General features: G+C 42.2%; 1 protein-coding gene across 2 annotated transcripts; it reads left to right on the top strand.

The window, feature by feature from the left end:
- Window positions 1-595: 595 nt before the first annotated feature.
- Window positions 596-27,248, top strand: TMC7 (transmembrane channel like 7). 2 transcript variants are annotated; one of them, XM_044980090.1, is made up of 16 exons: window positions 596-906; window positions 4,156-4,411; window positions 10,156-10,304; window positions 13,019-13,186; window positions 13,346-13,431; window positions 13,937-14,082; window positions 14,981-15,128; window positions 17,101-17,274; window positions 18,201-18,358; window positions 19,281-19,395; window positions 20,048-20,145; window positions 20,435-20,618; window positions 21,533-21,663; window positions 22,696-22,851; window positions 24,294-24,372; window positions 25,817-27,248. In XM_044980090.1, the coding sequence occupies exons 1-16, from the start codon at window positions 864-866 to the stop codon at window positions 25,874-25,876; spliced, it is 2,151 nt and encodes a 716-aa protein (XP_044836025.1). In that variant the 5' UTR covers window positions 596-863; the 3' UTR covers window positions 25,877-27,248. The 2 variants fall into 2 exon arrangements, with proteins under 2 accessions (XP_044836025.1, XP_044836026.1); XM_044980091.1 differs by lacking the exons at window positions 596-906; window positions 4,156-4,411 and adding an exon at window positions 8,771-8,886 and having other exon boundaries at window positions 25,817-27,247.
- The last annotated feature ends 480 nt before the right edge of the window (window positions 27,249-27,728 follow it).

Raw genomic sequence — 27,728 nt, 5'->3', positions numbered from 1 at the left:
ACTGGGCAGCATGAGCACCCCGGGCAGCACCCCCCATGGTCTGTGCAGACAGACACACACTGTATGGGCAGGATGCCCCTCAGGCTGTACAGACAGACACGCTGTGCGGGCAGCACCCCCCATGGTCTGTGCAGACAGACACACGCTGCGCGGGCAGCACACCCCCGACCCCTCTGTCTGTGCAGACAGACAGACACACTGTACGGGGAGCACGCCCCTCAGGCTGTGCAGACAGACACACGCTCTGCGGGCAGCACCCCACGGTCTGTGCAGACAGACACACGCTCTGCGGGCAGCACCCCACGGTCTGTACAGACAGACACACGCTCTGCGGGCAGCACCCCCCGGTCTGTACAGACAGACACACGCTCTGCGGGCAGCACCCCCCGGTCTGTACAGACAGACACACGCTCTGCGGGCAGCACCCCCCGGTCTGTACAGACAGACACACGCTCTGCGGGCAGCACCCCACGGTCTGTACAGACAGACAGACACGCCGTGCGAGCAGGACGCCCCTCAGGCTGGACAGACAGACACGGTGGGGGAAACGCAAGACTAGGACTAGCTTTATTTCCTCTTCCTGCCGAGGGGCCGCTAGGCTGCACAGGTACCTATTTCCAGCCTGGCCTGCGGAGGGGGCCCTGCTGCGGACCCCGGCCGCCCGTGCAGACTAGAGCAGAGACGTGCCCGGCTGAGGGGCGCGTGGGGGTGCGGGACCGGGCCCTCTCTCCCTCCCTCCGCACTGACTGCACAAGCCACTCGGCTGCGCGCGTCTCGTCGGCTCTGTGACGCCCGGAAATTGGAACCCCCGCCCGGGCCGCGGCTCCTGCTTCTCCGGCGGCAGCGGCAGCGGCAGCGGCAGCATGAGCGAGCCCCTGGGGTCGCCCGGCGGCAGCGATGATGACGGTGAGCGGGGGGGAGCCAGGCCGAGCGGAAGGGCCCTGCGGCCAGGTGCCGAGGGCGGCGGGGGGGGGGGGCAGACGCCCCGCTGCGGCGCTGGGGGGACACCGGCGCCCGGGCGCGCCGGGCTGGCTGCGGAGCAGCCTGCGAGACCCGCGCCGCGGGGGCCCGGCGGGGCCGGGGCCGGGCGGCGCCGCAGGGCCCGGGGTTGCGCTCGGCCGTGGGAACAGCTCGGGCCGCGCGCTCCCTGGCGGACGCTCAGCCTGACCGGCTGGGCTGAGAGCCGGGCTGGGACACGCGTGGGCCGGTTAACGCTGGCTCCCGGCGGCCTCTCGGCTCCGGTCTCTCACGCTTCGGGTTCTTCATTTACGCAGCTTGAAAACAGGGAGACTCCGAGCCAGTCAGGCGGGAGGAGAAGGGTTATTCTGGGCAACGCGGTGGGGCTGGGGCTCCTCCCGCCTGTACCCCAGTGGGAAGTGGGTGTCAAGTGCAGCGGAGGGTGCGTTTGTGCAGCGCCTAGCACCGCGGGGCCCTGGGCCAGGAGTGGGGCTCCTAGGTTCTGCGGTACTGCTCTACAACCACTAATGAATCAGCATGGGAGTGTTTTACGCCCCTGGGTGTTGCACTGGTGTGAAGGACTGCAGGAGGCAAGGAAGAGCCAGGTCCTTTGTTTCTTTCACTAGGACTCTGGAGGTGCCTCTTCGCCATGGAGAATATTTATGGAAACTCTGAGTAAAAGAGTGTGTTCAAGAAGCTGTGATTGTCAGTTGTTTGCTGTGAAAGTTGCACATGTAAATTTGAGAGCAGAATTTAACCTCAAGAAAGAGTGGACAGTCCCGGATGTCACAGTTCAGGGCAATTGCGCCTATATTCCCTCTCTGGTCTACCAATGGCACCCACTTAAATGTTTCTGGCTCTCAGCTGTCACCTTTCTGGGGCAGAGACCTGGATCTCTCCTCTTGCCAGGGTTATTTCCAGATTGCATGGTCCCTTGCCCTACAGTGTCCTATCCCAAGGAAGCCAGACTGTCTAAACAAGCCAGTGTCTGCAGTCTCCTTCCTCTCCAGTGGCTATGAACATATTAATAGCCAGCGGTTGAAAGTTACCACACAGCTCATTCTAAGTAAGCACCATTATTCTTAAGGTGAAAACAGTACAGAGAAAACATAATACAACAATAAATGCATGCAAAAAAGCTTACCCGAGATCACCCTTTCCCCCTCCCCCAGGTGTCAGTCTTTCAAAACCCACAACTGGCTTTTCCCCAGGCGTACAAATTCATAGCTGTCTCAATCAGAATCCAGACTGGACAGATCAGCCTGTTTCTGGATACAGCTCAGGGCAGTGATCTCCAGCCTCCAAGAGCAGGTAATCAGCAGACAATCACCCTCTCCTTAGGGCTTAGCTTCAAAGGGCTGGGTTTTTGCATTATCAGAGGTGGGGAGTTTGCATTAACTTCTCCCTTGATATGCCCAGGAAATCCACTTCACATTTATTGTCTCAAAAGCCCACTCTTGTCTAGTACCATTTTAATATAGTCCTTTGAACTTCCAGGCTTTGCATCTCATCTCCCCCCCTAGAGATGTTGCATACAATCCCGGCCCACCATACATAAACTTTGCAATAGATACACTAGGGTTTTTAAAGATATTGCAGGAAATTGCCATATCTGGCACACTATCTACCTTATGGAAAGCTACCATGTTGCAGTCAAGTACAATACTGTTGCCTGGTCTGTTGATTGATTGATTAGAATCCCTAATTTAACATTTGGTTGTTTGGCAAGGTCCTGTCTCAAGATCAGAACCAGAGTTATTAGTTGAGAAGCCTGATGTGCATGGAAGAGACACTCATACTTAAGAAAGGCCTTTTTAATGTGCTTTAGTTTTATTAGCATAATTAACAAAATCACAAACACTCCAACCCAGCAAAGTAGATAGAAGTAATACAGAATGGTCCAAATGTTTGGGATCTAGTTCATTTGTATATGCAGACCATCCCTCATGTAAAAACCCAAAGTACTAGTCATCATTCACATCCTCCTCCTCCTTATCACCACCACCACCAGTGGTCATCACCCTGGCATCTGCCCCAGCATGCAGGCCAGGATACATCTTTTATATTGTGTTATGCTGACTCCCACTATGCCTAATGTATACCCAGTAGGGGTTTCAGCCTCTTTTCCTCATCTGTATTTCCTCATCCTGGGGTGCTCTTCTCCCATAGGTTACTAGGCCTTTTACCTCAAGATTATCAGAGTATATGTCAGTTAGTTACCATGTCATTCTTATGGTCAGACATCTGCTGATGTTCCTAATTTAAAATATCTACCGCTGATATCAGCTGGCATCTTGTGGTCCTGTCAGCAATTTAATCGTATTTGTTTATTGCAGCATTCTAGCTTGTGATATCTTATGGTCTAGGGAGATTCCTGGTTAGCTGCTTATGCTACAGCTTTTTGGGCCTTATGCCTCAATTAGTTTTGCTAAGCTATTGTCTTGCAGGCGATGAGGTTTGTAGGCTCATTGTGTTACTTCCTTAACTTACACTTACACCTTACCTAGCAGATGCCTATACTTATAGGCTGTAGACCAGTAGGTCCTGATGTGGCTAAAATACAGTTTGGTCTTGAAGTGTAGATGGGACCAAATTATGCTGCTGAATCTTGCTGTGGAGTTGGACTTTGCAGGGCTGTAGCATGATTTGTAGCATCCTTTATCTTTTCAAACTCCTTGTGCCAGCTGTACTTTCACTGCCTAGAGCAGGGGTAGGCAACCTATGGCACGCGTGCCAAAGGCGGCACGCGAGCTGATTTTCAGTGGCACTCTCACTGCCCAGGTCCTGGCCACCAGTCCACTGGGCTCTGCATTTTAATTTAATTTTAAATTAAGTTTCTTAAACATTTTTAAAACCTTATTTACTTTACATACAACAATAGTTTGGTTATATATTATAGACTTCTAGAAAGAGACTTTCTAAAAACATTAACATGTATTACTGGCATGCGAAACCTTAAAGTAGAGTGAATAAATGAAGATTCGGCACACCACTGCTGAAAGGTTGCTGACCCCTGGCCTAGAGCATCCATTTAACACCTTTCCACCCTCATGATGCTGAAAGGATTTTTGTAATTTGCAGCAGTGCTCTTTCTCCCTATGGGTTATTGTACATTCCCTACCCCTGGTATCATTAGTTGTATTTTGACTATATTTTACACTTAAGTTCATTTGCTTCCTCTTTTTTTTTTTTTGGCAGAAGTCTTCCTTCCTTATGCAAATAATACATCACCATCTGTTACCTTTCTGCAAGAATTGCCTAGTTATCAGTCCATTTTAAGGCGGAGACCTTCTGCTGGAGGAACACAAGATAGACGGCAAAACAATCATGGCTTTGCGAGACCCCCTGCTGCAGAGAAAAGAGATATTGCAGAAAGAACAGGAGTGGAAAGTGAGGCTGTGGTTCGATCGATAAGAGAATATGCATCAAGTATTCCGGAGAAGAGAAGACTAAGGTTGGATCAGTAGACTGTTTTTTTTTTTTAATGTTACCTTTTTCTAAATCTGTGCAGTGTACGTGCCAGGGAGAGCTGAAATGGTGTAAGACTCAAGCCCACTTCCTAGATTCTTGCACCATACCAAATATTGCAGCTGTCTAGCCTTTTTTAATTTTTTTTTCCAAAATGTAGTATATTAAAATCCATTCTATCAAATAGAGATTTTCAAAGATCACTACGGGTCTAATTGTGACCTCCTGGCTTACACTGGTGAGCAGTTATTCACAAGAAAAGTCCCAATGACTTCATTCTGGCCTGAGGTGAGGAATAATTGCAGGGAATTAAAGAAAGGGGTGGGTGAATCAAAGAGCAGGTGAACTATCATGACTGCTAAGTCTGGCTCCCCCTGCTCCATCTCATCAAACACAAATACTGTTCTACGTTCCTAAAGCCCTTCATGGCTTATCTCCCTCCTGCCTATCATCTCTTATGCATAGTTGGGAAGAGGGATAGCTCAGTGGTTTGAGCATTGGCCTGCTAAACCCAGGGTTGTGAGCTCAATCCTTGAGGGGAGCACTTAGGGATCTGGGGCAAAATCAGTACTTGGTCCTGCTAGTGAAGGCAGGGGGCTGGACTAGATGACCTTTCGGGGTCCCTTCCACTTCTAGGAGATTGGTATATCTCCATATATTACTGTTGAGATGTTGACTCCCCTCTGCTCTGCCAACAGTACCAGTCTTAATTGCCACTTTATCACATTGTCCAATAAGCCCCTTTGTGCTTTCTCACATGCTGCCCCCTGTGCTCATGGATAGAGCTCTCCATAAACATCTGCAAAGCCACCTCATTGTCTTCCTTCAAACCCCTCCTCAAACTCTGCTCTGTGATGAAGCCTACAAAAAGCTTGGCAGCTGGTGGGCAGTGACACTGCTTATCGTGCTGTTTGTAATCATTTCTTGTGTGTCCCCTCACTTCCATTGTCTCTTGTCTTTCTATGCAGTTTGTAAACTCTTTAGGTCAGGGACCACTTTTTTGTCGTGTGCTTGTAAAGCACTGTCACCAGATGGCTGGCCATGTAAGGGGAGTTGTGCCCTCCTCCCATCTGTGACTAATAAGCTGCTTCCCAGCTGAGGCTGGGAGACCAGAGATCAGCTGATAGATCCCTGATCCTCACAAAGACCAGCGGGAGCTACTGGGAGTAGGAAGGTTCCTGCAGGAGTCCTAAACAAGACCTAGTTTAGATATGACTCTCTCAGGTGGCTCGCCTGCAGAGTGTAATCCTGTGGGGAGCAGCCCAGGAAGTAGAAGGGAGTGGAGAGGTCCACCTTGACTCCCAGTGTATGGGACTCCAATGACCTGTGGAGTGTAATTCTATAGGGAGTAGGTAGGCCTCTGCAGGAGAGCCTGGGCCAAGGAGAAAAGGGCATGGGTGACGCTCTCCTCAAGGCTCTCAGAACCATAAGCCACAGTGTTATCTCTCTGCCTTAGCAAGAGTAAGCGTTGCTGGAGCTTAGACTGTGTGTCCGCTGCCAGCCACATCAGTCTGTTCACTTCACCAGCAAACTCCTCGAGACTTTGCTAGTCTTAACCTTGCCTCGCAGGTAACAATCAGTGCATCCCAGCTCCCGAGTTACCCAGAGTGGTCAGTCCCTCTCACTGGACACACACAGAATTAAGTTCGCTGTCTCCAAAGAGACAATGTATATGCTGGCCTGTTACATTCACCAAGGACTCGTGCTATACATCAACGTAACAGCACTGAGATAAACTTATTCTTAGTTTTAGTATAAATTATTAATAAAGAACAGATTTAAGTGATACTAATCAAGAAAAAGAGAGATGGGTATGGTTGCAAAGAAAACACACTTTCTAGTGACTAAAACTTAATTTGAGCAAGTTACAATCTTTGTCTAAGCAGTTTTATATGGTACCTTACTCGATACACATTTATAATACAATATTATTGTACAAGCTCATTTGATTCAATTGCTCGTTCTTGGAGGTTCAGACCTCCTGTTCTCCCCCTATGCACTTGTGCAATTTGCAGTTACATTACATGTGATTGATATGGCAGAACAGCAACCAAGCCAGGATGTTCAGTAATGATAAGTGATATTCCTGTTGTTATTAAGTGCCCCAGAAAACTGGACATCAAACTTTCATAGTGTTGAGAACTGCATAGCCTCATCTCCATCTAAAATGGAGACCAAATGCGGCCTATGTCATTCTCCAGAGTGCCTGTTGGAACGCTATGTGCTGGGGCCTGTAGTCTCTGCAAGCTGCCGTCCTTTGAGAGTAGTTGGAGCTACAGTTAGAGATGAGGTCAGCTGTAGTCTATTCATTTAATGCAAATTTAGGTTCAGCTCTTGGTTTCCTGCCAAACTACCAATTCAGCTTCCAGCTGAGTAGAGCAAGGAAACTGTACTGACTACAGAACATGTCGGACTGTGTGTTGCTATCTTTGATCTATAAAATCATATATAGAGGTCTGTAAAATCATGACTGGTGTGGAGAAAGTAAATAAGGAAGTAACAAAGAGTCCTGTGGCACCTTAAAGACTAACGGATGTATTGGAATATAAGCTTTTGTGGGTGAATGTCCACTTCATCAGACGCATGTGAGGAATAAGGAAGTGTTATTTACTCCTTCTCATAACACAAGAACTAGGGGTTACCAAATGAAATTAATAGGCAGCAGGTTTAAAACAAAAGGAAGTATTTCTTCACGCAATGCACAGTCAGCCTGTGGAACTCCTTGCCAGAGTATGTTGTAAAGGCCAAGACTATAAAAGGGTTCAAAAAAGAACTACATTCGTTCATGGAGGATAGGTCCATCAATGGCTATTAGCTGGGATGGACAGGGATGGTGTCCCTAGCCTCTGTTTGCCAGAAGCTGGGAATGGCGACGGGATGGATCACTTGGTGATTACCTGTTCTGTTCATTCACTCTGGGGCACCTGACGTTAGCCACTGTTGGAAGACAGGATATGGGGCTATATGGACCTTTGGTCTGACCCAGTGTAGCCGTTCTTATGGTCCTGATACTACAAATGAGCCTGTGAGTAATTCAGTGGGGCTACTTGTGAACAAAGCCACTCACAAGCATATATATTTGGAAGATCAGAGCCTTTATTTGCTACTCTTGCATAGCATCGTTGTGAATGCTGTATGCTGCCTTTGCTCCATGAGAGCATAGGTTGAGGGGATACAAGGCTTCTGAATTTCAGTGGGGGGGTTTTGTGCCAAGCCTTAACTTTTTGTATTTAGGTTTCTTCATTGCCAATTTTTGTGAATATATAAATTTATATTTTTAAAAAAAAATCATATCTCAATCCATTGAATTTAGAATTTTTTCTTGCTGCTCAGAGTTCCCAATGCTCCACCCATTGCTAGCTATGGTATTGTTTTGCCATGGCAAATTTTCACTTATGGTGCCAAAAGCTATCCCGAGTCACTGAAAAAGGTTTAAATGTTATAGAATAGCTTGTGTATACTACTTCTTTTTCATGCTGGCTGGAACATATAACTAGAGCTGGTCAGTTTTCCAGTGGAACAGTTTTCTGTTGGAAAATGCTGATTTGACAACTTCAAAATGTTGGGTGGAAATAAACCTTGTCCAAATTTTTGTGGGAAATTACTGAAGTATTTCATTTTGACTATTATATAATTTATGATAAAGTGAAAATATTTTGATCTCATTGAAAGTAAATGTTTTTGGGATATTTCATTTTGCAGAAATTATCAGATTTTGACTTTTCATTCTGATTTGGGATGAAACCAAATTTCAAAATCTCAAAATTTCCTATGGGATGGAAATTCTGAATTTCAACCAGCTCTCCTTATAACATTAAAATAGACAAAAAGCTAAATATTTTATAAATCTGAGAACATATTAAAATTTGTAAAGAACCTTGGTATTCACAACCATCTTTTATATCAATCAGTTGCATTAAAGTTGCTGTTTCTTGGCCTTTTGGCTGATATTAAGTAGAATAGCAGTTTAATATTTGACATATCTGTTAGGGATTGTAGCTCATGCTTTCAGGGGGATGGATTTGTATTTTCATGAGTCTTTTCTCTCTCTAATTTCTATAACCCTCATGATAATTTTTCCATTGGGCTGAAATAAACAAACCTGTCTACTAACAGAAATACAGTAAGCTTTCCCTGCATTCCTCCAATGTTCCCCTATGGACCTGCTTCGGCAGCACTGTTGAATAGTCCCAAAGTAAATGCGATTGATTGGCGCAGAGCTTTTTGTTATCAAATATAACCAGTTAAAGGGAGTGTTCCTTTTATTGCTAATGTAAATGGCAGTTACATGTGGCTGTGTGTTGTGGAATTAACGGATCCCTATATTCCCCCCCCCCTTTTTAAGGGGGTTTTAATGTCCAACCAACTACATTCTTGGCAGAGCTGGAAGTGAGAGGTTTTAAAAAACACAAGTGGCCTCATACGTTCTTAAATTTTACCAAGGGAAGCTATCCTCCTTTGGTAAGCATTTTTTGAAAAGCTCCTTTTTTTGTGCATTTTTAATAAATTTACTTGCCTCCTCCCACCCCAAATCTGGCAAAAATAGCTTTGGGGTGGAGAGAATATCATCCTTTACTGACAGTAAGAAAGAAATCACTTGACTCTCTGAATTATTAACCCCCTGTACCAGCTCACTTGGTCACTAAATCAGGCATAACTGAAAATTTAAAAATATTGGTGCCAGAAGAGAGCTGCTGTCTTCAAATGGCAGCCCTGGGAAATGATTCCTCCTTCATGGCTCTTTCATTTCACTGTTAATTTAAAATTGTTTTGAAGAGAATGCAGTCCTAGAAGATGAATTACGAATATGCAGTCTTTTCTACAGATGGCAGCCCTGATACTGTCTGCATTAGGAAAACTGTTTCAGCTAAACTGCTTTTAAGACTGGTTAGACACACAGTGTATACCAATTATTAAACAATATAAAGTGGCCTGATCCATTTTTACTGAGTCTGATTTAAGATAGGTCAGGTCATATAAATAGTATGTAGCCGGGGCAGTGGGAGAGACTAGCTGCCCTGAGTATGATCCTGTCTAAGACTCTAGGCATGTACTCAGAGCAGTTAGCCCCTCATGCTGCCATGGCTTCACTCGGTTTTTAGCACCCTAGTCAATCAGAGCTAGCATGGGTATGTCTCACTGAGCTGAAATTTAGACCTCAGGCTTGAAGTGTAGATGTACCCCAGGTGTTCTAAACTGGTTTTTCAGAACCATTTTGAAACCAGTTTAGTAAAAACAGGATAGGCTGTCTTAAATTGTTTAATAATGGGTCTGTACTGTGGCTCTAACCAGTTCTAAAAGTGGTTAAAATATCCCCAATGTAGACAGGCCACAAGTGATATTAATGATGAGAAAGATTAAGAAGTGAGGTTGCTGAACCGTTGGAATGTTCCTACCCCAGTTATTTGCCCTGTCTCACAAGGTGGCACTAGTTGTCATTGGATTGTCCCATTTTTAGTTTACAGTAAGGGAGACAAATTATTCTGAAGCTGAACAGGAGAGATTTATTAGCCATTTTTGTTTTATATTTTAAATGAAGGGTACAGTACCGGAGCCTTTGGTTGAAACCTGACTTGTTCCCATATAGCTTAAGTGGGCCAACCTGTGTACATTACTATTCTTTATTTGTATTGTGGTGCCAGGCCATGTATGTGTGTGTACACACTCCCCCCCCCCAAAAAAAACCTGTCCCTATGACTGGAAGTTTATTTTAATTTATATTTTTACTAGGGACATCCAGGAGGCTAATGTAAAATATTTATCTGGATGGGATCAGTTGAAGCAGACCAGGAATAAATCATGGAAAAAATTCCTAGATGAAACCAAGGAGCTGTCGTCTTACTTGGAACTTTGGAGAAATGACATTCATAGTATTGAGGGTATTACCCCTTTTATACTTCCATTTTCTGTTTTATCTTGCTATTAAGTGTGCACTATTTTTAATATGTAGATCAGTGTATGTGTGTGTTTTGCTCAGAAAATAAGTTTGCCTGTCCCAGAGACTGAAGTCTACAGAATAGGTACACCATGGCACAGTCGACATGAGTGCAAATGTCCATACGCTGCCCTGATAAGGTTTCTTAGCCTTGACTCCATGCCCATTCAAACATTTGCACCTTACATGAGTCTAAGCTGGTGCAACTTTCACCTTCTACTGGCCCCCTGGGTATAAGTTATCCTGCTTCAATCTTGCAACCCCTTACTGTCATTTATTGTGCACCTTTCCCTCACATATTACCTTTAAATTTGGCACATTGAGTTTGAGGGAGTAAATTACATGCTAAGAGACTGGAAGAGAGAGGTATTAGGGTTGTACTAGGAAAAGCAAGTAATTGGGATAAGTTAAAGTTCCCCCTAACCTGTTTATACCTCCAGATAGCTCCCTGGAACTAAATTAGGCTAAATTAGATTTCCATATGCTCACTCAGATTCAAGAGCGTGTTCAGAAGTGATATGTAAGGGAATGTAAATGGCACCTCAGTAAGTGGGTGTGAGTCTGAATGGGAGAGAGTCTAAATTAATGACAGGTTTCAGAGTAGCAGCCGTGTTAGTCTGTATCGGCAAAAAGAACAGGAGTGCTTGTGGCACCTTAGAGACTAACAAATTTATTTCAGCATAAGCTTTCATTAGCTACAGCTCACTTCTTCGGATGCATAGCATGGAACACACAGACAGGAGATATTTATACATACAGAGAACATGAAAAGGTGGAAGTACACATACCAACTGGAAGAGGCCAATCAATTGAGATGAGCTATCATCAGCAGGAGAAAAAAAACTTTTGAAGTGATAATCGAGATGACCCATAGAAGGTGTGAGGAGAACTTAACATGGGGAAATAGATTCAATTAGTGTAATGACCCAACCATTCCCAGTCTCTGTTTAAACCTAATTAACTAATTTGCATATTAATTCGAGTTCTATCAAGCATTCTTAAAACTACAGTTCCCAAATGCTGAAGTGAAAAAACAGATTGACAGAGCCAGAAGAGTACCCAGAAGCCACCTACTACAGGACAGGCCCAACAAAAAAAATAACAGAACGCCACTAGCCGTCACCTTCAGCCCCCAACTAAAACCTCTCCAGCGCATCATCAAAGATCTACAACCTATCCTTAAAGATGATCCCTCACTCTCACAGATCTTGGGAGACAGACCAGTCCTCGCTTACAGACAGCCTCCCAACCTGAAGCAAATACTCAACAGCAACTGCACACTATACAACATAAACACTAACCCAGGAACCTATCCTTGCAACAAAGCCCGATGCCAGCTCTGTCCACATATCTATTCAAGTGACACCATCATAGGACCTAATCACATCAGCCACGCCATCAGGGGCTCGTTCACCTGCACATCTACCAACGTGATATATGCCATCATGTGCCAGCAATGCCTCTCTGCCATGTACATTGGCCAAACCGGACAGTCTCTACGCAAAAGAATAAATGGACACAAATCTGACATCAGGAATCATAACATTCAAAAACCAGTGGGAGAACACTTCAACCTCTCTAACCACTCAGGTATCAGAGGGGTAGCCGTGTTAGTCTGGATCTGTAAAAGCAGCAAAGAATCCTGTGGCACCTTATAGACTAACAGACGTTTTGGAGCATTAGCTTTCGTGGGTGAATACCCACTTCGTCGGATGCAAGTCTAACCACTCAGTGACAGACTTGAAGGTGGCAATTTTGCAACAAAAAACTTCAAAAACAGGCTCCAAAGAGAGACTGCTGAACTCGAATTAATATGCAAATTAGATACAATTAACTTAGGTTTAAACAGATACTGGGAATGGTTGGGTCATTACACTAATTGAATCTATTTCCCTATGTTAAGTTCTCCTCACACCTTCTATGGGTCATCTCGATTATACCTTCAAAGGTTTTTTTTCTCCTGCTGATGATAGCTCATCTCAATTGATTGTCCTTTTCCAGTTGGTATGCATACTTCCACTTTTTCATGTTCTCTGTATGTATAAATATCTCCTGTCTGTGTGTTCCATTCTGTGCATCCGAAGAAGTGGGCTGTAGCCCACGAAAGCTTATGCTGAAATAAATTTGTTAGTCTCTAAGGTGCCACAAGTACTCCTGTTCTTTTTTTTAAATTAATGTAATTTTATGTTGACTGACCCAGAAGAATGTGTAAATGACACCAGTTTAGATTCCATTAAACGTACTTAGATTTGAGATCAAATTCAAAGAGGAATCTGTGTTCCCTCCCCTCCCCCCCGTTTTTTTTTTTTTTTTTTTTTTTGCAGGTTGCTGTGTTGTGTGGACACAGTTAATAGTTAAAGGTATAGAGTAACATCTCTAGTCAGCCTTTTAAATATATATACTAATATTTATAAATTCCCTGACAGATCAATACAGATGTGTCAGATGAAAACTAGTTGAAAAGAGACACTGAGTCAGATTCTCATTTAATTTACATCATTGTAAATCTAGAGTAACAATACTAGCTTCAGTGGCATGCCTCCAGATTTCCCCATATGTAACTGAGATCAGATTCAGGACCCTTTGCCTTTAATGTTGTTTTATATTCACAGTGATTTTTTTCATTATGATTGGTGACATTTTCTTTTCTGTTCCCAGGGAAGTTTGGCACTGGTATCAAGTCCTATTTCTCCTTCCTGCGTTTCCTGGTGCTGTTAAATTTTATAATCTTTGTTCTGATGTTCAGTTTTATAACACTTCCAAGCACCATTTCTCAATATGGAGTTCTCAACAGTAGCTATGTTAAAGTTTCTCCAAAAGGCATAGGTAAACATCCTTACAATAGTCTACTATTGTTTATGTCAAGCGTTTTAAAGGGGAGATAAGTGTTTGACTGTAGAAGTTATGTTTGAACTACCATGGTCTCATGGTAAAGTGGAAAATTACTACTTTCCCAGTGACTTTTATTCTGTCTTCCTTTTGCAGAGCCACAATGCACAATTTATACAATTAGTGGTACTAAAGGACTCGTTTACTTCTATACTTACATAATAGATCTGCTCTCTGGCACTGTGAGTAATTAGATTGAATTGTTTTACTTTTCTAAATCCAAAGTTAACACATGTAAAATACAAAGGAGTTTTGCTAGGAGAATAATTTTTCACATTGGTTTTGAAAATGATGCTGCATATACATCAGTGGAGATAAAGTTGTAATCTTTGTATGCAACAAGCAGCTGCCTGCTGGTGGGTCAGGAGACCTGGCTGGTCACATGCTGCAGTCACTCATCCTCATTGCCAGCTGCTATTTTGCACTGAAAGGAGCTTTAAAAATATTACTTCTGCCGCTGCCAGTGGAAGGCATGTGTTGTGAGTGGAAGGGGAAGTGGGTCCATGAGGTAGGTAATCTCTCTAACAAAACATGGTTCACACCGCAAAAACTTGGGAACCACAAACTTGTTGCGGCTTGTTTGGGGCCCTATATAGCAATCTTTGTTTCATTGTACTAAGCTCTTTGCAAAACCATGTTTACTGTCTGAGTGATTAATAATGTTATGTGCATTTCATCCTGTCACAGGGTTTCCTTGAAATGACGAGTCTGTTTTATGGATATTACAGAATAGATATGGTACATTTCAATGCCATTAAATACAATCTACCACTTGCGTACTTGCTGACTACACTTGTGTATCTCTCATTAAGTCTTATCTGGATAGTGAAAAGGTAAAGACAACTTTTGGTAACTTCTATTTACTGCTTCATATTGTACAGTTCACTTTCTATCCCAGTATATAGGAAACACAGTGAATTATTCTTGGACTTCCATTGATATGGAAATAGTGTAGCATCAGCTAAATCCCTTCTGAGAACTCATGGTGTTTTCTTCTTCCAAAAATGTATTGATACAGAGCAAGTGAAATAAAAAATTCATTCTACTGGCTGCTTTCCAGGGGATCATTCAGCCTTTGATGTGGGCTGAAGCAAAAACTTTAGGTCTGTGATGCAGACTCAAGTGAACGAATAAAGCTGAATATTGACTAGGCTGAATAAATCTAGCTTCTGGATTTATGATCTTACAAGCCCTGGTATGGAGGTTATGATAATGATGTCTGAAGTCCTTATCTGTGTTGTCTTGAGCTGTTAGGATTTTTTTTTTAATATAATGCATGGGAAGCTAAGAATTTTTACTATTTTTAATAAAGTTGAAATACATTTTTGTGCAAAGGTAGTGTGAGTTGGAGAGGGAAGAAACTGGCAAAACAGAAGACCGCATGGACACTGTGTAACCAGAGTCTGTGTATTTTTGGAAGTATATGTGGTTGCTAAGAGTTGAGGGGACTCTGAAATCCATTTGTGAACTACACAAAACCTTAGTTTTCCTGGGTTACAATGACTTCAAGCTTTTTTTTTTTTTCTTATCTTAGGCCTTACTGAGAGAGCTTAGATGAAAAAATTGGTAACAGATGCTTGTGCTGATTTAATGTGTGTCAACTAGTAGAGATTTGCTTTCTGCTATATAGATTTTGAAAGGGCAGAAAGAAAAAATGTAGAAATCATGGTTCCTCAAGTTTTTGGTAAGATTGTTAATGAATTAACAAGGGTCTGCAATATGTTTTATTAGGTCTGTGGAAGGATTTAAACAAAGCTTTGTACGGGAGGAAGATCCATTTCAGAGTTACTGCAACAAAATCTTTGCAGGCTGGGACTTCTGCATTACAGACCTGAATGCTTCCCGGCTAAAACATAGTAGTTTAAAATATGAACTAAAAGTAAGTAACTGTTTTTGTTTTTTCCTTTGTATCCTATTTCACCTTGCTGCACTTCAGAGTGGCTAATAAGACATGTGCATAGCTTTGCAGATAATTGGGATAGGGCTAGGAAGATTAAAGAAGCATGCACACATTGAGAGAGAGTGTGTGTGTGTGTGTGAGATCCCACATCCTATTGCATGCTCTTCTGGACTACATAGGGGTCTGTTGCAACGCTGGCAGGATCAGTACTGAGGTTCAGGGCCTTTCCCCATCCAGCCCATGCTTCTCTTGTTGTCTTCTTGCTCACATTCCAGTCATTCTTCCTGTGCTAGTCTCTACTTATCCCAACAGGAAAGCTATTGATTGTGGGGTTGAAAGGTTGCAACATTGTAGGAAGCTCCTTGGTCAGAATAAAGAGCAGCAGCAGTTTACCTTACAGTTTATTTGCCAACCGCGACACTGCTGCTTTAAAAAACACACCCCTGTTTTCAATCAGGTGTTTCAGTGACACATGCACATGTGCAGAAAATAGGATTCAAACCTCCAAATAGGTTCTCAACAGTAGAAGAGGTTTTCTACAGACAGCGGGGGGCTATAAGGCATTTCTGATTAAAATCAGTATTATTCTGCCTTTTCCCCACACACATTTGCTGCTATTTGTGTGGTAAAATGACCTTTGGAGAGAAATCTACCACTTATCGCCTTACTCCTCCTCTTTCTTATCCATTTTGAATACTGAGACAGTGTGTGTAATGCCATTAAACAATAGCTATTGTTTGTCTGTACATCACAAAATATAACACCCACGTTTTTCGTCTCTTTTAAGACCAGATTAATATGTTACCATAAATCCAGGGCCTCAGTTAGTTTCATTCCAGTGTGGAGAAAATAAGATGGCAGCCACTCAGGTCACAAATCAAAGCTTCCTTCATCCTAGTGGTGATGTCATTTCCAATGAAAGTCTTGATTCTAGTCACGAATACATGGGGGTGCAACGTAACGTGTCCGTGCATGTTACCATTATTCCGTCAGTCAAGCAGAGCACACAGTGTGAACAGAACCAGCCCCTCCCTTGCTTCCCATATCCTGAGTCTCATGCTGAATGAGCCTGGAGGCTGGATTAACATCTCCCTTAGAGGTGGCCCTTTCAGATCATCCTTGATGTGCAATAATGGGATGATGTGTGAATGCCGTACTTGTTCTGGGGATGGAAAGTGAACTTCACTAAGGTTATCTGCCTTAAATTCCCTTTGAGTTTTAATATATTACATCAAGTATAAATGAAAATGCCCCTGTTAGGGTGAGTTATCTTTTATAGTCAGTTCATGAGACTAACTCCCATTGATATTAACAGTGTTAAGATTATTACTGTGTTTGTTTTTGCAGTGCCCAAAAGTTTGCCAGGGGTTTTCATAGAACAAATTAAAAACTCAGCTCCTTGCCCCAAAGAGCTTACTATTTAATTATCTGATGAGATGGTGTAGATGAGTGTTTCACATTCGGTAGGTTCTGACCCCCACGTGGGGTCACAAAGCATTGAAAATGTTATTGCAATCTAAAGCAAAGAATTTCATTCCTCCACTCTCCTCACAGCCTGACTTTTAAAAGTCAAGTATTCCTGTCAACCTCTTGAAACCCACACAGAAATAGACTATATAGGCTTATCCTTGTTATCGTTGGTACATATTTTACTCTTATTGTAAATGTAAAATGGTCACAAAGATTTTTTACTTTGAAGAAGGGGTTGCCAACCTGAAAAGGATGAAAAACACGGGGTTAGGGGATTTACATTGGGATATATACTCGTTCAGAACCCATTGAAGTCAATGGAAAAACTTCTTCAATAAGTTTTGGATCAGGCTGCAAATGTGTGCACCTTAAGAACAAGATATATCTCTTTGTCTTAATCAGATGTTCCAGGTGCTGATGACACATTTCCCTCTGCATCAGAGGACTGTACATTTCAATATGAATTTTCTTTGATTTATAGACAGACTTGGAGGAAGAAAGACTAAGGCAAAAAAAAGCTCGCAGGACAACAGAAGAAAAGCTGCGCATCTACTGTCTACGAATATTTTTAAATATCTTTGTTCTTGCACTTTTGTCAGGATGCTTTTACTCTATCTATAAAGCAACCGTCTACTCACAAGAAAATATTTCCAATGTAAGTCTTAGACAGGACATGAGAATAAATCCTGGCAGTGTGCTGATGATCAAAGTATGCTTGGCAAATAAGGTGAAGAATTGTAAAGGAATGGAGTGGTTTGGTCTGATGCAACATTCTCTTGCATAGCATCTTCCATACAAAGGGGATCCCGAAGCACTCTTCAGTTCATTGATTAGTTGGCAGCAAATGGGGAGTGGAATCAAGAGGTATATGCAAGAGAGAAAAGCGACGTCTTCAAATGAGACAGTTACTAATGTGGGGAGACACAGGAAAGTTGTTCCAGGGGTAGGCACTCCATGGAGAAGAAAAAGGTTCTTGCACCAACAGTGGCCAGATTTTTTTTTTGACATGACAGAGAGAAGGCCAGTGCTCGGCAAACAGGAAGAGGAGGGAAAGAGGGCCTGTATAGACAAAAGGCCATGCAAGGTTTTAAATACAAAGGGTGAAATCCTGGCAGGAGTTTTGCCTTTGTCTTCATTAGGGCCAAGATTTCACCCAAGGAGTTCAGGATCCTAAAATGATTGGGAAGCCAGGGGAGTTGTGTGAGGCAGGGGAAGGGAAAGAGCTGAGACACAGCTGTGCTTTTTATGCATCGGTATAAAAGCTGGCGGTGGCATTCTGCATGTACTTGGACTTAGGGAGGCCTTGGGGGAGCAGTCATGGTGTTCCAAGTATGCAGGGATGATGGCTTGGATGCACATTTTGGAAGGGATGGGGACAAGGCAATGCTGTGTATTGACAGTGGTGCAGAGGTGCCAGTAGGCAAATTTGTAGTCTCTGGAGAGGTGGGTGGAGAAAGAGAGATCAGAGTGAAAGATGATGCCAGAGTTCTGGACAGCTGAGGCCAATGGGAAGCCTGAGCAGAGAACAGGAACAGAGAAGTTTTTGTGTGTGTTACACTTCTCACCTCTCATCCCATGTAGGTCATCAGCAAGATGACGTTTGAGGGTAATCTCTTCGTGCAATACTTGCCTTCTATAGTGATCACCCTGGCCAACTTTATTGCGCCTCTGTTTTTTTCATATATCATCAGATTTGAAGAGTATTCACCAGCCTTTGAGATCAGGTTAACACTTATGCGGTAAGAGTGTTTATTATTATCGTCACAAGCTTTTCTAAGGCGCTGATCGTGGTGGCACATGGGTGCTCTTTTCATAGGTTAAAATGGTCCCAGGCAGCAACATCTCAAATTAGGGAGCAGCTATATTGTAGCTCCTCACAGCAGCCAACCTGGCTTCCTTGGGAAGGCCCAGGATAGCAGAGATAGCAGGACTTCTGTGACTGCATTTTTTCATTTCTGGAAACAATCCACGACTGTGTCTGTGGATGTAAGGACAATGTCGTCATTTCCTCATCTTCGTCCCCCCAGCTGGGTGGTCTGTGGCGGGGCTGGTTCTGGGGGCTCACCCTGATATAAATGGGTGGTAGGACAGAGATACAGTCTTGGCACAGTTCTTAGTAGTGCAGGAGAAATGTTCACACTGTCCCTCTGTACAGCAGCTATTCCACAGGACAGCAACAGAGGGTGCAGTCATCAGCTTCACTTATGTTACTGTCTTGCATTAGTAGAGCTAGAGCAGCACAAGGCCCAGCACAAAGTGGAAGTTAAGTACTTTATGCCAAAAGATAGTGCAGGATAAGCACGCAAAGAGCTGGGAGTTGGTGACCTGAAGCAGTTAGAGAATGGCAGCCCTAGGACGGTGGCTGTCCCAAAGCCTACATTTGAAATGACTGTGCTCTAGGACATAACGTAAGCAAAACACTGACCTACTGTGTTCCAAAGTGGGGAAGAGTCAAAGAAGCTTAATGTTATTGAAACGGAAATAAAACCTATGTTAACTCATTGGCTTATTCTTCAGTTAAAGCTGTGTGAAATGCCTTTGTATTAAGGGCCTGATCCAACACCCTGTTACACTTAATAGACTCTCATTGCCAGTTGGATCGGGCTCTACACTTGTGACTTTTCTGAGGGGTTAGAGCGTGGGGTTTTGTCATTTCTCCAGGTGTGTCTTTGTGCGGCTGGCCAACATTGGCGTTCTCTTGTTTTCACTGGGGAATCGAATCGTATGTGCTAATGAAAAGTGTAAGGCCTGTGGATACAATTACGAACTCTACCCAGTAAGCAGATTTTGTGTTTAATCAATCGGAACGACCAAATAAAGATACCTTTGTACATGCTTTGCTTGCGTGTCAGGGTCTCAGAATTGATGTTCACTTTGAGACATGCTTATCTTTAATGTCCTCCAAGAGAGGCTTTAGTTTTCCTTGCGATATATCTCCTGCATCTACTGGGAGCTGACAATCGGCTGCCCCTCTTTAGTTGTGGGCTGTGAATCAGGACTTGGGTTGCTGTGCAGGGTTGGGGGAGAGAGAGAGTTAGCACTACATATTATTGCTCAGTGTAAATCAGTGAAGTTCTTAAATCTGTGTATGGCTTGTTTTCCTTTTAGGGCAACATTGCGATTCCATTGGAGCCAGTGGGACAGATCCTCAGCTGGTGTAGATCTGTCTCATTGGAGCTATGAACATTAACACCAGCTAAGGCTCAGACCCAACAGCATTATTGCATTTGATACCAATGGGCCCAAGGTTTGGTCCTTTTAAAATGTTTATGGGTTATAGGGCAATAATAATTAATAAAAAAAAATTGGAAACATGGCTAGGAGTTCACTATTATGGCAGTGATTTTGAAGTTAGCTGTGTTTTCTGACCGATTTCTGTAGTTGCTGTTTGTTCTTCTAATCCTGTTTTCCTTCTTTATTTTTTTCAGTGCTGGGAATCTCGAGTTGGGCAGGAGATGTATAAGCTGATGATTTTTGATTTCATAATAATTTTTGCTGTGGCGGTGTTTGTTGACTTTCCTAGAAAGTGAGTATTCGCTCCCATTGAACATGCTTACTCCTGTTTCTCTACTTTTCTCACCAGCTCTTCCATTTTAAAATAAGACCAATTATAAAATTACCAAATTGCTAAATAAAATACCTGCTCAATTGCACACTTGCCTGCCTATGGAATTCGGTTTCTTCAGATGTCATTGTGTTACAACTTTTGTCTACTGCTTTTAATGTTACTTTTCTCGTTACTCTGACTATATATTTAAAAGGTTGTGGAGTTCAGTTCAGTCTCACTGCTTGAGACCTAGTGTTTTGTTTTTTAGGTTGTTAGTTACCTATTGCTCTTATAAACCGATTCAGTGGTGCGGGCTGCAGAAATTTCAAATTCCTGAAAATGTACTGGAAATTGTTTACGGGCAGACAATCTGCTGGATTGGAACCTTTTATTCACCACTTCTTCCTGCTATAGCAACTGTAAAATATTTTATCGTCTTTTACATTAAAAAGGTAATGAAGGTTTATGGTAAGTGGAAGTAAATTGTTTACTTCTCTGGGACTCTTGTACTTGCAGAAGATAGAAATAGTAAAATACTAAGGGTGCAGTGTACTGGAAATGAAATAACATGGTGTCCTCTTTGGGGTGGTTTTATGGTGATGTTTTTTGTTTAAAAATAAAAGTAGATATTTCACTTTGAAATGATCTAGAAAATGACTGTTTAATGTCATGCCCATCAGTTAATTTGTCCATTTTATAAGAAACTGTTGCTTCGTGATGCAGTTAATTTATACCTTTTTGCCGGTGGTTTATTTACCAAAATGAGACTTCAGAGCAAGGAAAGGATTTTGCCAAGATGGCATATATTCAGTTCAATCAACACAATGGAAATCCGAGACTTTGTTTAAGAAGTGTCAGTTCTATGGGCCTTTTGTCTCAGAAGTTGTGAAATCGGACCAGACCAGCTTAGATTCATTCCTTTTGAGCAGGAAATCCCGGCTGGCATTTTCATATTTTGCAGAGATTTATGTGACTTGTTGGGATTTTTGGATTCAAAACCTAAGGCCCCGATCCTGCAATATACTCCACACAGGCAGGACTCCACTGCAGTCAGTGGGCCTGTACGCAGTCAGAGGGATCTGTGGCTGGATTGGGGCCAAGGCTCTAAAAGCAACTGTAGGTGATTCCTCTTGAGAAGATGCAAACCCAAGATGGTGGCTGGTATTTGGCTTCTTCTGAAATATAAAACATTCTGACTTCAGCTTCAGGGAGCCCATTGATGTCAAAGGGAGCAGGATTGAGCCCTTAATATTTGGGGCCAGAGGAGGGGGATGGGCTAGGCTAGGGTAGACATCGACCTACTGGAAAAATAAATGGTTGAGATCTGTTTCTCCCTCCCGCACCTCCCCCCCTTCTTCTTCACCAGATAAGTTTGATGCATACATGTAGACCTTCCAAGAAGTCTGTCAGAGCATCAAGCTCTAATTTCTTCTTCCTGGCGGTGCTGTTGATTGGGCTTATCTTGGCTTTTATTCCCTTGGGACTCAGCATGACACGGTAAATAATGGTTTAATATTTATAAAGTTTATTATATTGCTTTAATGTAAAGGGATTTTTTTTAACTCGAGTAGGGATGCCTCAAGTGGTGGGTCTGGCTTTCATAAAACAAGTCACGGTTGCTTGCTCGCTCGCGCTCTCTCTCTCTCCCCCTCCCTCTCTTGAGGGGAGTGGGGGCGAGAAGGAGAAGAATAAAAGTTTAATTTGTCCTCCCCTGTGCTGGGAAAAGACATGCATCCAAACGTTCCAAACACAAATACCCCAAAGTCAAAATTCAGGTTCTCCAGCCTGGCCTTCAGTCCTCCAAGGTTTAGCCTCAACTCAGGAAAATTAACTGTGCCAGAACTTGGGTTCAGGAGGCTGGTAGCATCTAGTGTTTGAATTACACCCCTTTCTCCCAAACCTCATGAGAGCTTTTTAAAAAATGTTTTGGCTCTTGTCTGGTTCTGATTGGCTGCAGACACTGCTTTCCTCAAGAAGCTTCACTGGCCTTTCAGGATTAAACCAGGGCAATTATCCCTGGCTTTTCTGACATCTTGTTAAGACAATCCAACCGGTGTCAGCACTCTTTAATGCTCATTTGATCATGAAAAGGAAGTGAGAAAGGAACTCGACAGAAAAATGCTGCTGCATAGAAATAAATAAAGCTGAGGGAAGAAAGATATGTAAGGAGGGAGGAAGACAAGATGACCTTTCATACTGCATTTGTAGTACATTCACTCACTTAATCGTACCACATGCAAAATAATGAGTTTTCTAGACCACAGAAACCTCTCCGAACATATACACCCCACAAAGCACCAGACCATCCTGTCACCAACCATTTTGGAAATAAAAGTTAGAAGAAAATATACCTGCATAGAATTAAAAAGTAATTACTTACTTGTGCACTAGTAACTTTTTTGTTTTAAAATAACTCATTTTAATATAAACAAGGGCACTTTGACTTATGGAAACAAATAAGAATGGGATCCCCTGTTGCCTTGTTATATCTTTCTATGTGACATCTCTTTTATGTTGCTTTTTCAATAGCATCCGCTCCTCTAAAGCATGTGGGCCATTCGTTAATTTTAACCGTTCGTGGGATGTTGTTCCACATACAGTGGAAGGGTTTCCGGGAGCTCTGCAGAAGGTCCTTAATGGTATAGCTTCAGAAGCATTTGCAGTGCCTTTCTTTGTGGTTATCTGGTGAGTGTTGCTGAGTTTGGTGGTGCCCTTTAAGTTTTGTTGTCCTCCGTGTAGTTGTATGATTTAGTTCTCTGTTAATTAAACGGATGTGAAACATTTTTTATACCCAATTTTCTTTGCCTAGGGAGATGGAAGGCTTCAGATTTTGTATTAAAACCTTCAGCTTTTGTCTCTTTTCATTATCTGCATTCTTCTCTCGTCTCCTAGTTGTCCAGATGACCAACATCGCAGCTTCCTATCTCTCTTCCCAAAACATTAGCTGCTAGCCATTCTGCAAACTGGCATGTTGTAAGCAGAGGGCAGTTTCCCCCACAGAATTGCACCTGTGTAATGCATCTGGCCTTCCAGTTTAGGAAACCAAAGTCCCAAGGTTGCTACTTGGTCTCCAGATAGGCCAGTCCACAGAGTAGAGTTTAATTTTATGTCACTGTTTCATTGATCTTGAGAGGCTTGTGCACTGGGGTTCTGTATAACTTGTGCAATTATTAAAACCACCAAGTATATTTGAATGTTCACCCCAGGCCCTGATTCTTGAAGGTTTAATTTTAAGCACATGCTTAAGTGCTTTCCTGAATTGGGTCTGCAGTTTTGTACTCCCAAGACTTCAAGTCTTATTTTTTATGTCCTTAATACTCTCAGAATGTTTTTAATACATGGTCACTAACTCCCTATGACATGTTTGCTAGTAGGTGGTTACCATAAATTTTAATTATTTGGAAGAAAAACCATTTCAGTTCTCAGACAGGCAAGCAGTTTCAGCATCCAGTTTCCTGCTACCTCCTTTGCTCCTTTCATGGAGTGAATCTCATTCTGAATCATTTACAAGGGCAGTATCCTACAGTAAGCCCACAGGAATTGATATACCATTGATGTGACTACAGATCAAGGGCTAAAAACTGGAGAAGAGGGAAATTAGAGAACTACTTGTTTAAACTCAGCTTCTCAGGGAGCAGCCCCTCAGGGCACGGAAGGTGCTGATAGTCCATGGACGGGAACAGAGCCCCTCTAACCACACAGAAGTGTAGAGACCCGGGGGGGAGGGTGCCACTACAGATCTCAGAACAGCTTCAAGAGGCCCCACCTTCCATGCACCCTGAGTGCCTCTTCCTGCTGACAGGAGAAATCCCTCAACAGCTCTGTTGCCACAGGCTGCTTCAGTCATGGCTGTCCCCTACCCATCCCAGCTGTATGTTGAGTCTTCAGTAGTTTGGGTTTTCCATCACAATGCTTAGTTCATAGGCACTGGAACGAGGGGTGCTGCTGACTGAAGTGGTTTCCATTCAATCCAGGGTTTACAGTTTGGTTCACTGGCTCTCAGCACCCCCACTATACACATTGTTCCAGCACCCCCGGCTTAGTTTGGTGTACACTATAACTCTCTGTTTTTCTGAATAGTTCTCTGTGTATGATGGTAACATATTATACAAATTTCCTGTTTGCAGCCTCATTATGTTCTATTTCATTGCCTTGGCTGGAGCACATAAACGGGTCGTTGATCAGCTCAGGGAACAATTGGTTATGGTAAGATCTCGTACAATGTCTTCATTTCTACCTCCCGTCCCAAGTTTTTCAGTTGTGTTGCACTAGAAATCAAGCATGCAAAGAAACCAGCTGTTTTCTTGCTCCCTTTTATTTCTCTTTTATATAGCCAGGTATAATGAGAACAAGAGTGTATAAGTACCTTCACAGGGAGAAAATACAGGGTACTAAAGGGCTCTTTAATCTTGCAAGAGTTTAAAGGAATAATAAGAACCAATTGCTAGAATCTGAAGCTAGACAGATTCTATTAGAAATAAGGCAACTCCCCCCCACTAAATTTAACATCTCTTTATGTCTTCAAATCAAGCCTGAATGCCTTTCTGGAAGAGATGCTTTACTCAGACACAGGGTATTGTGTGCAATACGGGGGTAACTGGGTGAAATTCTATGGCCCATGTGATACAGTATATCAGACTAGATGATCTAATGATCCCTTCTGATCTTCAATTATTAATCTCTGAAAACTGTAATTAAGACAGAAAAATAGGAGGTGTCAAGTGACTGACCCCATCTTAGGCAGACTATTTCCTTTGGGGATTTTATTAATGTTCTTGCTAAGAATGTTTCTTAGCCCCAAGCAGAGAATAAATCTGATTGCCATATATACATATTCCATTCTATTTTATATCACTGCTCTTTGCAAGTACTATGTATGCAAAAAAATACTGTGATATCTGACTTTGAGCAGAGTTTCCAAATCTGCATTTACTAATACAGCTCCACATGCCTATATATTATTAGTTATTATTATTATATGTCTGTATTACGATAGCATGAAATTGGGCCCTGTTCTACTAGGAATAGTTTTAAAATAACTAACTTGAGAAACTACTGATGAGTAGGGCTCAGACATTCCACATAGAATCAAACCATTCCCAGAGCTTTGGGGATTTGCAAGCATGAACATAGCATCCACACGTACCTGTAGTAATGTGCTCTTTGGAGATTAGCATTATCCTGGTTGGAGCAAGGTTTTCTCTTGAAGAGTGCAAGCAGAGCTTCAGTCAATGACTATTACACTTTGTAGTGCATGCCCCTGCATGTATATCTAAGGATGGACTCCAGCTTTTGGTATTTAAACTTTGATTGTGTCTGAGAAGGGCATGTGTGTTAATGTATATTGGGGGTGGAATTTTCAAAAGCCCCTGAGTGATTGAGGAGCACACGTGTCATTGAAAGTCAATAGGATTTGTGCTCGTAAGTCACATATGTGCTTTTGAAAAGGAAACAGTGCTAACTCATGTTAAAATTACAATTGCCTTGTCTTTACTAGGGATATACCATGTGGTAGTTACCATGTGGTAACAACCCACCTTTTTTCCTAGTGAAGAAGAAGTGAATGTGACTTATACGTATAGATAGATTGGAGAAACAGAATGTCATTTTCAAATATATTTATTGTCTTTTATTTTAACTGTCTTTTTAGGAGAGTCGTGACAAACAGTTCCTAATCAGAAAGTTAACAGAAGCTCAGAAGCGTAGTTGAAAAACCTCCAAAAGGAAATTGTGTGAGATGGGTTTTGACATTTTGAGACTTTACAGAACCACTAGATACAGCAGGAACAAACATAACAATCTGTAGGATCTTGAAAACTGAATCACTAACTAGGATCCGGATCTTTCAAACAATTTTGTGCATGCTTAACTTTAAGAACACAAGTAATCCTACAGCTTCAATGGGACTACTTGTGCTTAAAGTTAAGAATGTGCACAAATGTTTTCAGGATTGTGGCCTTAACCTGTTTGTACCATATTAACTCTGCACAGAAACTCTCTGGTAGGACTATTTATGCTGTTAGGGTTTAAGATTGTCAGTGTTTACATTAAACCCCTATTTTTAGGGGGTTTTAGATTGCTCTAAAAATGTGCTCTGAGCTGAAACTTTGCCTGTGAAGTGTCTTTGCCCAGAAACCATTTGAAATATCAGTTTATAAATTATGCTGTGGGAGTAGAGGGGGTCGGGGGAGAATAGGAATTGCTAGTTTCACACATTTCCAACTAACTTCTCTTTTAAAACTGAAGTGTTGGAGGCATCTAGGTTGCTATGCTGAATTAGCACATTGGGGAGGAACAAATAAAATTTGTATTCATTTAAGTAGATTTCCTCAATATTTTTAGTATGTAGACTTAGAGCTTTTCTCTGAAACAGCTATTATGGTCCGTCTCATCCATGGTACACTGGAAATTTGGCCCTAAGAGTTTCAGAAGCAAAATACAAAGAAAGGAATTTTGAACAAACACTGGGGAAAAACCCACTGGGGACAGATCCTCAATTGGTGTAAATCAGTGTAGTGAAACTGAAGTAAATGGAGCTAAGCCAGTTTACACCAGCTGGGGATTTGGCCCTGATTTTATGCCGGTAATGTACTGTTACTCAAATTTTGTTCTGAACAAGTTTTGAATGTTCTAGTGCCTTTCTGGCTTAACTCTCAGGTGTACATATTTTAAAGCAAATAAGTAGCAACTTTGCAATACAACATTTGGAAACATTTATACTCTTATATGCCAGTACCTATTAAATGCACTACTTTTTTTTTTTAAACAAGAACTGTATTTTTATGAAAGAGTAATTTCCAAATACTCTACCAGATTTCATTATTTGAAGAATGTGCTTCCATTGCTTAGAGTTTTCTATAGTGCATTGTATGTATGTATGCGTATGTTACTTGAACTCTGTAGAGGATAATTTGGAACATATTACACAATAGCAATAAGTATTTATGCAAGTCTCTAATGTACTGTTAATCTTTAATATGAGAGATCCTGTATCTTTATGACTGTATATCTTGGAATGTTTCATTTTTAAAAAATTAACATGCATTAAACAACTTTGAATCTTATCTAGTGTATGAACATTTTTAAAAAATAGTTAATTTTATTGAACATTTCAAGGCCAATTTACACCAGCTGAGATCCTGTTCCTTTATTATTTCTTAAGCTTTTAAAATATACTTTCCTTTAAAGAAAATGAATATGCTATGTATTTTGTGAAGAAGTTTTAAAAAATATTCCCTAATAGCTGGCTCTGCAAACTCAATACAGGATCTGAGGGTATGTCTGCATTGGAGTTAGAAGTTGTAAATTTCACCCAGAGGAGACCTATCCATGCTAGTTCTGATCAAACTAGCATTCTAAAAATAGCAATGTAGCCACAGCTGTGGAGAGGCTAAGGCACCTGAGTATGAGCCCATCCGAGACCATCAGTCTTAGTTATGAAATCCCCCCCAAAATTCATGTAACAATAGGTTTTGTCCTGATGCAGAGTAAAATACTAGTTATTTTTATAATCAACAGCGCCATGGTATTTAAAGTTATTTTTTAAAAGATTTAATTGCTAA

This window comes from Mauremys mutica, chromosome 11, assembly GCF_020497125.1.
Source record: "Mauremys mutica isolate MM-2020 ecotype Southern chromosome 11, ASM2049712v1, whole genome shotgun sequence".
Classification (NCBI taxonomy): domain Eukaryota; kingdom Metazoa; phylum Chordata; order Testudines; family Geoemydidae; genus Mauremys; species Mauremys mutica.
This window is presented reverse-complemented; position numbering and strand designations above follow the sequence as displayed.